The sequence below is a fragment of the Oncorhynchus masou genome, chromosome 11 (assembly GCF_036934945.1).
Source record: "Oncorhynchus masou masou isolate Uvic2021 chromosome 11, UVic_Omas_1.1, whole genome shotgun sequence".
NCBI classification, from domain to species: Eukaryota; Metazoa; Chordata; class Actinopteri; order Salmoniformes; family Salmonidae; genus Oncorhynchus; species Oncorhynchus masou.
In genome coordinates, this window is record NC_088222.1 from 15,851,705 (window position 1) to 15,866,872 (window position 15,168).

A 15,168-nucleotide genomic window follows, 5' to 3' on the forward strand; every position below is an offset into this window, starting at 1 on the left:
CGCGCTGTGTCCTCTGTACCTGCGTATCTTTCTCTTGCCAATGACGGGGATGTTGGCCTTGTCGGGTGTATGAAGTACATCCTGTGCGTCCTGCTTGTTGAATAAAAAAATCTTTGTCTAATTCGAGGGGAGTGATCGCTGTCCTGATATCCAGAAGCTCTTTTTTGCAGTAAGATACAGTGGCAGAAACATTATGTGAAAACTAAGTTACAAATAACCCAAAAATGTATCACTTGAAAGTATTAAAACACTACTTTCCAAAGTCGTTCTTGACTAAATAAGTAACACCTAGCCCAATGACAAAGAATAAGACAAAGTTACCAAACAAAAGCATTACAAACCTTGTCGTTGCCATGGAGGAGTTGGATGAGTAAGGGAAGACAGCCTGACTGGCGCATGGCGATGCAGCTGTCCTGGGAGCTGGACATGGCCAGCAGAGTGCGAGACATGTCATCTTTATCATGGGTCCCCAGCATGGAAAGAAGGGAGTAAACCATCTCCACCTATAGGGTTGAGGGCCAACCGTGAGAACAACTACTTTGAAGACACGCCCTGATACATAGGTCAATTATTTATATCGAAATGTATCAAATTGCCCCACTTAGGATGGAATCTAATTTGTGAGCTAACCTCGGTTTAAAAAAGCACATTTCTATTACATTTTTTAAACTAGATAACATTTCACATTTTTGGTTTGGGCATACAGACAGAGCTCATGTGGTTTTTATTAATGGGGGGTCGTTTGATGAGAACAGCCATACTACATCAACCTGAGTGTTAGTAGAATCTCTGGATACCTTGGTGCCCAAGTGACTGGTCAGTCTGCGGGGCACAGAGTAACTACCCCCACCCAAACTCATTTCACTGGCAGAGTCCTGATCCAGGCGAGAGCTGGAACCCTAGATGAGAAACATTTATTTTGTTCAACTTTTTAAAAGCTTTTTTAAAATTAAAATGTATTCATATTGCTTGCTAGCAATTTCCTACAGTATAACATCTTCGCCTTTCTCATAAAAGCCATTAGTATGTCACAGTGTGACAGTTTTCTTCCATAGAACAATCCCAGCAACCTCATTCATTCTGCTAAGAATCAAGGGAAGTCCGACTACAATACATTTTAAAAGTCATTAAAATATGAATCCAACGGTTTAATCGCAAGTCTCAGGGATAAAACCTACTATGGAGTAAGACACGAATCATTAGCATTAAATGGAAAGTCAAGGCACTAAGCAAGGCAAAAAAGGCAGCTCACGACAGCTCAGCTAAACTCTCCTAACCAACATTTCCAGTCAGTCCAATGGCGGAAGATATTTTCTGGAGCATTATAGGACTAAAGGAAGGAAATTAATCCGTCAAATGTTAACTACGAATCTCTGGGGGTGCAAGCATTGTGTTAGTTTGAGATGGACTGCATTGCAGTCAAACTATGCTATATCACAGTCTACAAATCACATTGCATTCCAATATCTGACTCAATGATTTAATAATGATCCCTTCAAACACGCCAATTGTCTTGGATCAGGTATGGAAGGTGAGTCGTACCTGAGAACACCCAGCGCTAGGCCCAACACTGTCCCCTGAAGCCTGGCCTCCCTCATCCTGGGCAGCCGGTTCATGCTTGCTCTGCATGAGGGAAAGAAGGGTCAGACCTCCAAAAAGGAGCGAAGCATTCATGTAGCAGGCTAAATGAGAGTAACGAGTCAGAGAACGCAGAAACAGTCACCTGGAAGAGAAGAGGCAGAATCCGTTCAAAAAGGGGAAAGAGAAAACAGCAGGATGAGAGACTGGAAGGAAGGAAAGGGAGTGAGAGTGTGCAAGACAGAATGAGGACGAGAGAGAGAGTGGGCGAGGGAGACGGGAGTGATGGCAATAGAGAAATCGAGAGTGGGCGTGAAAAACTCAAAGAAACCGAGCAATGGTGACTACGGTTGCAAAGGGTCGGAAGTTTTCCGGTAAATTTTATGATACGTTTTATTACAATCCTGGGTGGGGTGAATAGATTTTATATGACACAAACAAAACATGTAAACTAGTAAATAGCCTACAGCAAAGTGTTTAATTTGTTAACCATTTCTGCTAATTAGTTTTTGCTACCATGTGGGTTTTCTATTACATGAGCCTGCTAACTGAGTGTTAATTCACCTGTTTCCATACATGTTTCATTTTAAAACATGTATCATACAAAGGATTGTTTAATCTAACTGCTTAACTATTTCTGTACATGGATGTGTATGAGATTTTTTCTCATCTTTACAGGAAAACGCCACGGGCACTATCTGATGTGTGGAGACATTTCACTGCAGCGAATGTACATTTACATTTAAGTCATTTAGCAGACGCTCTTATCCAGAGCGACTTACAAATTGGTGAATTCACCTTCTGACATCCAGTGGAACAGCCACTTTACAATAGTGCATCTAAATCATTTAAGGGGGGGGGGGGGGGGTGAGAAGGATTACTTTATCCCATCCTAGGTATTCCTTGAAGAGGTGGGGTTTCAGGTGTCTCCGGAAGGTGGTGATTGAAGGTGGTGATTGACTCCGCTGTCCTGGCGTCGTGAGGGAGTTTGTTCCACCAATGTAGAAGGAAAAACGGTGTACATTTGCTAATACTGTACCAAATCATATGTGAAGAATGCAACAAAGATGCAGAATCTTCTGGCCAAGTGGATAAAGTTCCCTCAGCACTCACAACAAGCTACCTCTGACAAAAATCCCTCTACTTCCATTTGTGGTGAAAGTGATGAATCAGACAAAGCTCATGGTCCTCCTGGAATCAGAAGTTTTTGACTCAATGGAGGAACGAAGTCAGAGAACTGCTGATGAATGTCTTGCTCAAGCTCTGTAAGCAGCTGCTTCACCTCTGACACTCACAGGCAATGTGTATTGGAAGAGATTTCTGAATGTTCTTCGCCCAGCATACACCCCTCCCACCAGATATGCTTTATCTACTCATTTGCTGGCTGCATCACTACAGTGTCTCGCCACCTTGGCCTGGATGAGGGCAAGGTTCCAGGCAGTTCCAAGCAAGGGCTTTGAGATGGAGATGCAATATGGCAGTCGTGCCAACATCGCATCAGCCACCTGGTAGAAGGGACTTTGTGGATCTGAGGCTCTTTCCCCCGTTGCCTTTAAAGCCCACCAATAATCAGTATTTCACTGATCATCCCTAAAGCCAACACCTCATTTGGCCGCCTTTCCTTCCAGTTCTCTGCTGCCTGTGACTGGAACGAATTGCAAAAATCGTTGAAGTTGGACTTTATCTCCCTCACCAACTTTAAACATCTGCTATCTGAGAAGCTAACCGATCGCTGCAGCTGTACATAGTCCATCGGTAAATAGCCCACCCAATTTACCTACCTCATCCCCATACTGTTTTATTTATTTATTTACTTTTCTGCTCTTTTGCACACCAGTATCTCTAACTGCACATGACCATCTGATCATTTATCACTGCTAAATTATTCCCCTACCTCCTCATGCCTTTTGCACACAATGTATATTGACTTTTTTTCTCTTTTTTTCTACTGGTTATTAACTTCGAGATAGGGGGCTCTCTTAATTTTTGGATTAAAAAAAACTCGTTTTAAGCAAGATATTTTGTCATGAAAAGATGCTCGACTATGCATGTAATTGACAGCTTTGGAAAGAAAACACTGACATTTCCAAAACTGCAAAGATATTATCTGTGAGTGCCCCAGAACTAATGCTACAGGCGAAACCAAGATGAAATGTCATACAGGAAATGGCCCAGATTTTGAATGCGCTGTGTTCCAATGTCTCCTTATATGGCTGTGAATGCGCCAGGAATGAGCCTGCACTTTGTCGTTTCCCCAAGGTGTCTGCAGCATTGTGACGCATTTGAAGGCATATCATTGGAAGATTGACCATAAGAGACTACTTTTACCAGGTGTCCGCTCCGGTGTCCTCCGTCGAAATTATTGCGTAATCTCCAGCTGCCTGCGCGTTTCCAATTTCTTCAGGGGAGAAAGTCAACTGCCACAAATGATTTATCATCGATAGATATGTGACAAACACCTTGAGGATTGATTCTAAACAACGTTTGCCATGTTTCTGTCGATATTATGGAGTTAATTTGGAAAAAAGTTTTTGTTGTAATGACATGAATTTGTTTTTTTCCCACTGTCCAAACGTGATGAAAAAAACGGAGCGATTTGTCCTACACAAATAATATTTTTGGAAAAACTGAACATTTGCTATCTAACTGAGAGTCTCATTGAAAACATCTGAAGTTCTTCAAAGGTAAATTATTTTATTTGAAAGCTTTTCTTGTTTTTGTGAAAATGTTGCCTGCTGAATGCTAGGCTTAATGCTATGCTAGCTATCAATACTTACACAAATGCTTGTGTAGCTATGGTTGAAAAGCATATTTTGAAAATCTGAGATGACAGTGTTGTTATTAACAAAAGGCTAAGCTTGAGAGCAAATATATTTATTTCATTTGCGATTTTCATGAATAGTTAACGTTGCGTTATGCTAATGAGCTTGAGGCTATAATTACGATCCCGGATACGGGATTGCTCGTCGCAAGAAGTTAACTTGTTTATTGTTTACTCCATGTGTAACTCTGTCGCTGTCTGTTTACACTGCTATGCTTCATCTTGGCCAGGTCGCAGTTATAAATGAGAACTTGTTCTCAACTTGCCTACCTGGTTAAATAAAGGTGAAAAAAAACGGTCCTTGTTTGGGAACACACACACCAGGCTGACCAATATAAGAGTAGAAAAATTGGTGGCCATCTGGGCAAATGAGGCTTTTTGAGCCTGACAACTAGCCATCCTCAAAAAAGGTTGGAAAGTGACAGTGAAGATGAGGCCTCAGTGTCTGATGTTCAAGAGGTGGACATTGAGGAGGTCAAGGGAGAAGACATGGAAGCCTGAGAGGAAGACAACCAAAGCTTTAGTTTAGACTTTCATATATACACACACACACACACATACATACACACACGATGATCATTGGGGATCATTCAATATTCCGTTTGTTGTTCATTGAAATCATCCCATATGAAGAGTCAACTCATTTAATTAAAGTTCTATTCATAACTAAATTGTTTTGTTATTTCTATTAGGAAATAATCATTTGCAACTATGTCGACTTATGATAAGGTTAAAGGTTTGTGTTTGTCTCCATATGATATGGTAAATATATCCAATGCAAAAAACATTTACATTTAAATGGAATTAATATTAATTTGCATATATTTCTGTTTATTCCCACCTCTGAATATTCCACAAATTGTGAAACCCTGATGGATAGAGCATTCAGTCACTAGGCTAGTTAGGGCAGCTGCAGGAGCATCAGGCTTCCTCATCCCTGACCTACATAAGCTGTAGCTCAGCCTGCAGGATGACAGTCGAAGAGGGGGGAATTAAATGTGTCCAATGATTTATCCACTCATGTAGAGGGGGAAAAGCATGTAAGCCAGCACACATGCAGGGCACGAGACAAGTAGTGTACACACAATTACCAACAGACAAAAACACACGAGCACGTATACTGTATGGGCCACCAAACAAACATCTCACATGATGCAGGCATGAGTGCACTGGCTTGAATACAGTATTCATGCACACTGACGCATGAACACACATACCAAGGCCTTATGGCTTCTCGGCTGTGCATCCAACAGGAGCAGAAGGTAGGTCACTGGTTGACTGACTGCACACATGCTCAGTCATCAAGTCAGCTAATGTGTGTGCTGCAGTCGAACAGGTCCCCCTTCATTCAATTAAAATTGGATGGAAAATAAGACGAGTATATAGATTGTGTGCAGGTCTGTCTCACACTGTCTCTTCTCTTTGTGCCAGACTGTGTTCAAATGCCTTCTGTACATGCATGTATGAATAAACAGTGCCATGCAAAAGTATTAATCCCCCTTGGCATTTTGCCTAATTTGTTACATTACAACCTGTAATTTAAATAGATTTTATTTGGATTTCATATAAAATGGACAAAATAGTTTAAATTGGTGAAGTGAAATGAAAAAGTGCTTGCTTCAAAAAACAGAAAAGTGGTGCGTGCCTATGTATTCACCCACTTTGCTATGGCGCCATTAAATAAGATCTGGGGCAACCAATTACCTTCATAAGTCAAAGTCCACCTGTGTGCAATCTAAGTTTCACATGATCTCAGTATACAGTTGAAGTCAGAAGTTCACATACACCTTAGCCAAAAACATTAACTCAAAGTTGAACAATTCCTGGCATTTAATCCTAGTAAAAAGTAACTGTTTTAGGTCAGTCAGTTTCACAACTTTATTTTTAAAAAGTGAAATGTCAGAATATTAGTAGAGAGAAGGATTTATTTAAGCTTTTATTTCTTTCATCACATTCCCAGTGGGTCAGAAGTTGACACACACAATTAGTATTTTTTTGCATTGCCTTTAAATTGTTGAACTTGAGTCAAATGTTTCAAAGAGTCATCCACAAACGTCCCACGATAAGTTGGGTGAATTTTGGCCTACCTAACGGAGTCAGGTTTGTCGGCATCCTTGCTCATACATGCTTTTTTCAGTTCTGCCCACACATTTTCTATAGGATTGAGGTCAGGGCTTTGTGATGGCCACTCCAATACCCTGACTTTGTCCTTAAGCCAATTTGCCACAACTTTGGAAGTATGCTTGGGGTAATTGTCCACTTGGAAGACCCATTTGCGACCGAGCTTTAACTTCCTGACTGATGTCTTCAGATGTTGCTTAAATATATCCACATAATTTTCCTGCAACAGTCCCTCCTGCAGCAAAGCACCCCCACAACATAATGCTGCCACCCCCATGCATCACGGTTGGTATGGTGTTCTTCGGCTTGCAAGACTTTTCCTCCAAACATTGCAATGGTCATTATGGCCAAACAGTTCTATTTGTGTTTCATCAGACCAAAACAACATTTCTCCAAAAAGTATGATCTTTGTCCCCATGTGCAGTTGCAAACCGTAGTCTGGCTTTGTTATGCCAGATTTGCAGTCTTCCCAGCCTGGTGCAGGTCTACAATTTTGTTTCTGGTGTCCTTTGACAGCTCTTTGGTCTAGGCCATAGTAGAGTTTGGAGTGTGACTGTTTGAGGTTGTGGACAGGTGTCTTTTATACTGATAAGTTCAAACAGGTACCATTAATACAGGTAACGAGTGGAGGACAGAGGAGCCTTTTAAAGAAGTTACAGGTCTGTGAGAGCCAGAAATCTTGCTTGTTTGTCAGTGACCAAATACTTATTTTCCACCATAATTTGCAAATAAATTCAATAAAAATGCTACAAAGTGATTCTGGATTTTTTTTTTTCTCATTTTGTCAGCCGAAGTGTACCTATGATGAAAATTACAGGCCTCATCTTTTTAAGTGGGAGAACTTGCACTATTGGTGGCACACTAAATATTTTTTTGCCCCACTGTATATACATATACTGGGGGCAGTATTGAGTAGCTTGGATGAAGCTTCAGTGGTAGGCATAGTGTGTAATTCTAAGGATACAAACCCCCAGAATATTAATTTTAATTCAAGGTTGTAAGGCAACAAAATAGGAAAGATGCCAAGGGGGTAAATACTTTCACAAGCCACTATGTATACATGCACACACTATTGTTCAAAAGTTTGGGGTCACTTAAGACATTTACTTGTTTAAAAGAAAAGCACATTTTCTGTCCATTTAAATATCAAATTGATCCGTGTAGACATTGTCAATGTTGTAAATGACTATTGTAGCTGGAAAAATGTTATGGAATATCTACATAGGCGTACAGAGGCCCATTATCAGCAATCATTACTCCTGTGTTCCAACAGCACGTTGTGTTAGCTAATCCAAGTTAATAATTTTAAAAGGCTAATTGATCATTAGAAAACTATTTTGCAATTATGTTAGCAGAGCTGAAAACTGTTATTCTGATTTAAGAAGTAATACAAAAAATGGAATTCTTTAGACCGGTTGAGTATCTGGAGCATCAGTATTTGTGGGTTCAATTACAGGCTCTGGTCAAAAGTTTTGAGAATGACAAATGTTAGTGGAAATTAAGTTGGCTGCTTCAGTGTCTTTAGATATTTTTGTCAGATGTTACTATGGAATACTTAAGTATAATTACAAGCATTTCATAAGTGCCAAAGGCTTTTTTTGACAATTACATGAAGTTGATGCAAAGAGTCAGTATTTGCAGTGTTGACCCTTTTTCAAGACCTCTGCAATCCGCCCTGGCATGCTGTCAATTAACTTCCGGGCCACATCCTTACTGATGGCAGCCCATTCTTGCATAATCAATGCTTGGAGTTTGTCAGAATGTGGGGTTTTTGTCCACCCGCCTCTTGAGGATTGACCACAAGTTCTTAATGGGATTAAGGTCTGGGGACTTTCCTGGCCATGGACCCAAAATATCGATGTTTTGTTCCCCGAGCAATTTAGTTATCACTTTGGCCTTATGGCAAGGTGGAAAAGGCATTGTTCATCACCAAACTGTTCCTGGATGGTTGGGAGAAGTTGCTCTAGGAGGATGTGTTGGTATCATTCTTTATTCATGGCTGTGTTCTTGGCAAAATTGTGAGTTAGCCCACTCCCTTGGCTGAGAAGCAACCACACACATGAATGGTCTCAGGATGCTTTACTGTTGGCATGACACAGGACTGATGGTCGCACTCACCTTGTCTTCTACGGACAAGCTTTTTTCTGAAGGCCCCAAACAATCGGAAAGGGGATTCAGAGAAAATGACTTTACCCCAGTCCTCAGCAGTCCAATCCCTGTACTTTTGAAGAATATCAGTCTGTCCCTGATGTTTTTCCTGATAAGTGGCTTCTTTACTGCCCTTCTTGACACCAGGACATTCTCCAAAAGTCTTCGCCTCACTGTGCATGCAGATGCACTCACACCTGCCTGCTGCAAATCCTGAACAAGCTCTGTACTGTTGGTGCCCCGATCCTGCTGCTGAAAGAAATATCCCAATGCCCCAGGGCAGTGACTGCCCTGTGTGGGGTGCCGTCTTTCAGATGGGACGTTAAACGGGTGTCCTGACTGTCTGAGGTCATTAAAGATCCCATGGCACTTATCGTAAGAGTAGGGGTGTTAACTCCGGTGTCCTGGCTATATTCCCAATCTGGCCCTCGAACCATCACGGTCACCTAATAATCCCCAGTTAACAGTTGGCTCATTCACCCCCCCCCCCCTCTCCCCTGTAACTATTCCCCAGGTCATGGCTGCAAATGAGAAAGTGTTCAGTCAACTTACCTGGTAAAAATAACATAAATTAGCTGGCGCGCTTCAGTCAATAATCCACCCAGTTTCCCTCCTTCAAAATGCATACAAAATGAATCCCAAACGTTACCAACAAAAACTTATCCAAACAAGTCAATCAACGTTTATAATCAAACCTTCAGTACCCTAATACGAAAATAAACTATAAAATTTAAGACTGAGAATCGTTTGTTATTTATCTCCGGTAAAGACTAAGCACTTTCCTCCACGCGCTTGGAAAAACTACAGCTAAAATGGGAGCCACCTAGAAAAATTACAACTTTTAATTTTTCCAAAAAACAGCATGAAACTCTAGACTGTTGACATCTTGTGGAAGCCCTAGTAACTGCAATCAGGGAGGATTTCGCCCTATAATAAAATTGCCAGCCATTGAAATCAGTGTTATGCTGAAATGTTGTTGTTGTTTTTCTTTTTGGGGGGGGGGTTGTCCTCAGGGTTTCACCTGCCATTACTCAGACATTATTTGAACAGTTTTAGACATTGTGTTTTCTATCCAAATCTACCAATTACATGCATATCCTAGCTTCTGGGCCTGAGTAGCAGGCAGTTTACTTTGGGCAAGCTTTTCATCCAGACGTCAAAATACCACCCCCTAGGCCAGAGGTTTACGAGAGAATCACTGACATGTCAGCTGGTCCTTTTGTGGCAGGGCTGAAATGCAATGGATGTTTTTGGGGGATTCAGTTCATTTGAATGGCAAAGAGGGACTTTGCAATTCATCTGATCACTCTTCTTAACATTCTGGAGTATATGCAAATTGCCATCATACAAACTGAGGCAGCAGACTTTGTGAAAATGTATATTTGTGTCATTCTAAAAACTTGGCCACGACTGTATGTATGCATGTATATGTTTACTGCTCCAGGGATATAATTAGTTTGATTATATTATTTACTATTAAGTATTGATATATTCCCCCCCTCTTTATGACACTGCAGAGAACACCGGAAGAAGAATTATCACTGAATTATCAGTGAACTATTGTAATGTGTGTCAATTAATTCCATAAGGGATGGGGTGGCAACTGGCGATTTTACAAAAAAAAAATGTCATTCATTCAACAGATCTCTTTTTCATATTTAACACAAGGAGGGGACAGGAGAACGCCTATGGTTGATTTCACCCCCCAGAATCAGGGTCAGAAGTTATAAACCTGGAAGGAACAAGAGTTGCTTCTAGCATTCTAGTGTTCTTAGGAGCCACTGTAAATAAATGACACTCTTGTTTAGAGGAGCAGAACACTGCAAAATGATTGGATGAAAGAGGACTGTGTTCAGTTCAGATAAATCACCATATCGGATCGGTAACAAAGCATTATTGTACACTTGTCCATGTGACATCTCTGTAACACAGGGATGGAGGCTACGCATCAATCCCCATTGCATAGAAATGCGCACCCAGTACAACATCGAGGATTAAATGGATATCAGCAAATGGGATGGCTGACTGACATGGCACGACACTCCGATGTAAGCAGCTTTTGGTTCTTTACATGACTCAAAGCCAACAAACTGTTCCCACAGAATGCCTGTTGAAATGGAGATGTCCACACAGGCCAGGCATTAGCCAGAATACAGAGAAAGTATTGCCAGAAATCACTGTAAATACATTTAGGGCTGGTTTCCCAGACTCAGATTATGCTTAGTCGCAGACAAATCAAAGGGCATTGTAGTCATTTTAAAACAGGAATAATGTGTCCGGGAAACCAGCCCTAAATATATTTACAGTGAGAAATTCGGTAACTCTATTGTTTCCGGCAATACTTTCTCTGTATTCTAGCTAGAACAAGGCCTAGAAGTACATTCTAGTGTATTACACCTGAGGCTGGGGTGAGTATCACATACCTCTGGTTCTGCAGGTGGAGACTGGACATGCTGTTGGATCTTCAGTATGTCCTTCTCTATCTGCTGAATACGAGTCACCCTCAACTGAAACACAGCAGGACATTTACAGGAAGCAATCACTCAGAGGATGATAACCGGATATTATAATTACCAAATCAAATTTTATTAGTCACATGTGCCGAATACAATAGGTGTAGGTTGACCTTACAGTGAAATTCCTACTTACGAGCCCCCAACCAACAACGCAGTTTGATGAAAGTAACAAGTAGTTAAATAACAGCAGTAAATCAACAATAGCGAGACTATATACAGGGGGCACCGGTACAGTCTCAATGTGTAGGGTCGCCAGTTAGTTGAGGAGACTGGACATGCTGTTGGATGTAACACTGACTGAATTAAAGCATTCGTGGTTGCAGACAGTTGTTGTAGAATTTACTAAATGTTCTACCTCAACCGCCTACATATCCATCCTACTTAGTATCCTTACTGGCCATTCTGTTCTTCCTGTATGTATGTTTCCTAATCAATGACTCATCCTATACATGTCATTTCTCTACCTGCTCTCCCTTTCATTTCACTGTATGCATTCATCATTTTAACCTTTATTTAACTAGGCAAGTCAGTTAAGAAAAAAATATTATTTACAATGACGGCCTACCGGGGAACACTGGGTTAACTCCCTTATTATACAGGGGCAGAACGACAGATTTTTACCTTGTCGGCTCAGGGATTCGATACAGCAACCTTTCGGTTACTGGCCCAACGCTCTAACCACTAGGCTACCTGCCGCCCCAAATTCCTCTCATCCCTGACCTGTGCCCTCTTCTCCATATCCTGGCAGGTTCCCAGCTGTTTCTCCATGGCAGCTCTGATCTGCCTCGCCTCGTACTCCAGTTGCCTACGGGTCATATCCGTCTGCAGGGAGAACTGCTGCAACCGCAAACAGCATCAACAGACATCAGGCTTGGCGAAATGTTTAATATTTAATAATGCAGAGAGGATATCTGCATACTGTCAGTTATGGTATTTTGGGAGTATCTATACGTCACTATACTCCATCCCAACACACGGCATAATGCTGAACGACAAATAAACACTTACATTCTCAGTCAGTGGTAGACTGTCGATCCTCTTGGTGAGGTTCTGCAGCTGTGCGTAATACTGGTCCTTCTTCTTCTCCTCTTTCTCCAGTTCCGCCATCAATAAGGACCTGACAATACAGATACAATCGCACCAATCAGAGACCAAGTTTTTTTTTTTATATATTATATATAATATATATAATATAAATAATTCAAAACTGACCGAAGTCAGACCAAATAAACTAATCAAAGACCTAAGACAAAAACACATATACAGCATACCAGAATAAAACAGGGTAGGTGTCCTGAATATGACCACCTAATGCATCCTGTCTGTGACTAATGCCAGGAATACACTTTGCAACCTAACAATGTTAGCATGATGAACTGTGTGATTGAAGCCCTCACACTGCACCATTGCACTCAATGCGATTTGGCCGGGAGAGAGGCAAACCACTCATCAATTAATATTGTAGCAGTAAATCACAGTGAATGCACCCCACATGGTACCCTATTTGCTATATAGCCTGAAAGGGCTCTGGTACTGCACTATGTAGGGAATAGGGTGTCCTTTGGGATGGAGACAAATTATAACCTGCATTACTCAAAGACAAACTAATGTGAAAATACAAAGTAATGCAAGCAGGAGCTCACTTCTCCTTCTCCAGCTCCTCCAGGTAGCCAGCGCTGTCTCTGCCCCCATTGGACAGCCCTCTCTTGGGGAGGGAGCCCAAGGAACCCATGGGGCTGGGGCTGCTGTCCCCTGAACGCCCAGAGCCTGAACCCTGCATGGAAGACGGCTGAGATCTCAGCTTCACCCCTGGGTAAGTGTTGGGATCCAGGCTAATTTCTACCGGAGGAAGGAATATCAGAATTGAGATTATTTAATAGAACGCATTTCAACCAGCTAATTCTGTCACCCCATGTGTGATGCGTACCTTTCAGTCTTTCTAGGAGATCGATTTGTCCGGATGAATCGGTAGAGTCTTCTTCAATGCTTCCCTGTATGTGTTTCAGCACCTCCTGAAATACAGGAAAAATAAATTGGTTTTAATGTATTGTTTGCAAACATACAACCGCAAATAAGAGCACTGAACAGTATCTCGGTGCACACACACACACGTCCAAAGGAAAGAACAGCAATGTTCTTTTAGTTCAGAAACAAAAACATTTAAGCCACAAAAACAAAGTTAAAGTCCATTCACACCTGTAAAAAGTCTAGCCAAACCTACTGGCCCACTGCAGTGCAAAATAGAATGTTTGCCTCAACCCCCTCACCACTATCCCATTCCAGAGACAAGGAACCGGTGGTTGGTCATGCTGCCTGATGGACAGGGTAGAACAGTGAGAGGAAAAACATCCAACCACTGGCTTTGATGTAACATCAAAAACCGCATCAAATTTATTTTGTCACATGAGCCGAATACAACTGGTTCAGACTTTACCGTGAAATACTTGCTCATGAGCCCTTCACAATGATGCAGTTTATAAACCAGAATTTAAAAACAAATGGTAGCGCAAGAGGAATAAAATACACAAGAATGGAGCTATAGGTCTCCCAGTGGCACAGTGGTCTAAGGCACATCACAGTGCTAGCTGTGCCACTAGAAATCCCGGTTCGAGTCCAGGCTCTCTCGCAGCCGGCCGCGACCGGGAGACCCATGGGGTGAAGCACAATTGTCCCAGCGTCGTCCGATTTAGGGAAGGGTTTGGCCGGCCGGGATGTACTTGTCCCATCGCGCTCTAGCGACTCCTTGTGGCGGGCTTGGCGCATGTACGGTGACAGTTGCCAGGTGTACAATGTTTTCTCTGACACATTGGTGAGGCTGGCTTCCGGGTTAAGTGGGCATTGTGTCAAGAAGCAGTGCAGCTTGGCTGAGTCGTGTTTCGGGGGACGCACGGCTCTCGGCCTTCACCTCTCCCGAGTCCGTACGGGAGTTGCTACAATGGGACAAACTAACGACCAAATGGATACCATGAAATTGGGGAGAAAGCTTCTTTTTTTTTTTTTTGTGTAGGTTGGACCTTAAGTTTCTCTATTCCTAATGAGCATGCCACTAATGGCTTTCTAAGAACTGGCCCCTTGAGGGCATCAGTGACTTTACCTTGAAGGGAGAGACGCTTTTCTTTAGACTTGATATTGTTCAGTGAACTCTACTCTTCAGTCAAACAATGACAATGCTATCCTTGAGCACTTTTTCTCCTCCTATGGACATCATATCCCATCCTTTCAGTTAAGGTCTTTGCATAGTCGTATATGCATCTTCATCTGTAGCCTTTTCACAGGCAACCAACCCCAAGACATACAGTAGCAATACATTGTGAGCTGTAGGCCTACATCCACAAATGCAAAAAGTTTGGTCACTAATGGTGTAATGTCCTATCTCAAAACGGAACTCTGAACCTACTTGAACTAATATGCAACACATTATGAAGATCTTAAAGATCTTGATCCCTCTAAGGGTTTGTTTATCTACGTGTCCTGTCCATAATCAGTTGACCGCTCAGCTCTACAAAACATGACTGGAAAAAGATCATGAACTTGATTAGACTATTGAAACTGGCTTGTTGCAGGAGGACTAATACTTACCACAATGAAACCAAGAACGGTGACAGGGTGAATGGTGAAAATGCATACTTCTAGAGGAGAATAATAAATCCAGCGTTAAAACTAGACCTATAATCAGAAGGATACAGCATAGTGAACGAGAGGCTGGATACGATCATGTCCATATAGCTCAGGAATCCCAGAGTACAGTACTACAGCTGTAGCAGCAGTGGTAGTCTCCACAGCAGGCAGAATCCTTCAACCAATCTGGACTTTATATTAACTGCAAAAGTTTACTGCGGGTCATTAAATCAAAAGTTAGATAAAAAAGTATTTCCAGGTTGAACAGTTTGTTAACTTGTTTTATTTTTCAAGTGGAATAGAAAGAGTAGTCTCCTGTCCTCCAGTGAGTCCGAGAGGAGAGCAAAGTATCAAAGCGGTGTCCGG

At 41.8% G+C, this 15,168-nt stretch overlaps 1 protein-coding gene across 7 annotated transcripts in view; it reads right to left on the reverse strand.

The window, feature by feature from the left end:
- Nucleotides 1-15,168, reverse strand: part of apc (APC regulator of WNT signaling pathway) — a 46,780-nt gene that overhangs the window by 12,235 nt on the left and 19,377 nt on the right. For 4 of the 7 annotated variants that reach the window (XM_064977506.1, XM_064977509.1, XM_064977508.1 and 1 more), the window contains 8 exons: nt 13,112-13,196; nt 12,828-13,023; nt 12,193-12,301; nt 11,905-12,021; nt 11,092-11,175; nt 1,543-1,623; nt 798-899; nt 342-503 (listed from right to left, as the gene is read on the reverse strand). In XM_064977506.1, the coding sequence (XP_064833578.1) occupies nt 342-503; nt 798-899; nt 1,543-1,623; nt 11,092-11,175; nt 11,905-12,021; nt 12,193-12,301; nt 12,828-13,023; nt 13,112-13,196 (936 nt within the window). Of the gene's footprint in view, nt 1-341; nt 504-797; nt 900-1,542; nt 1,624-11,091; nt 11,176-11,904; nt 12,022-12,192; nt 12,302-12,827; nt 13,024-13,111; nt 13,197-14,763; nt 14,912-15,168 lie in introns of those variants that run through there. The other 3 variants (XM_064977513.1, XM_064977510.1, XM_064977512.1) reach the window with 3 other exon arrangements.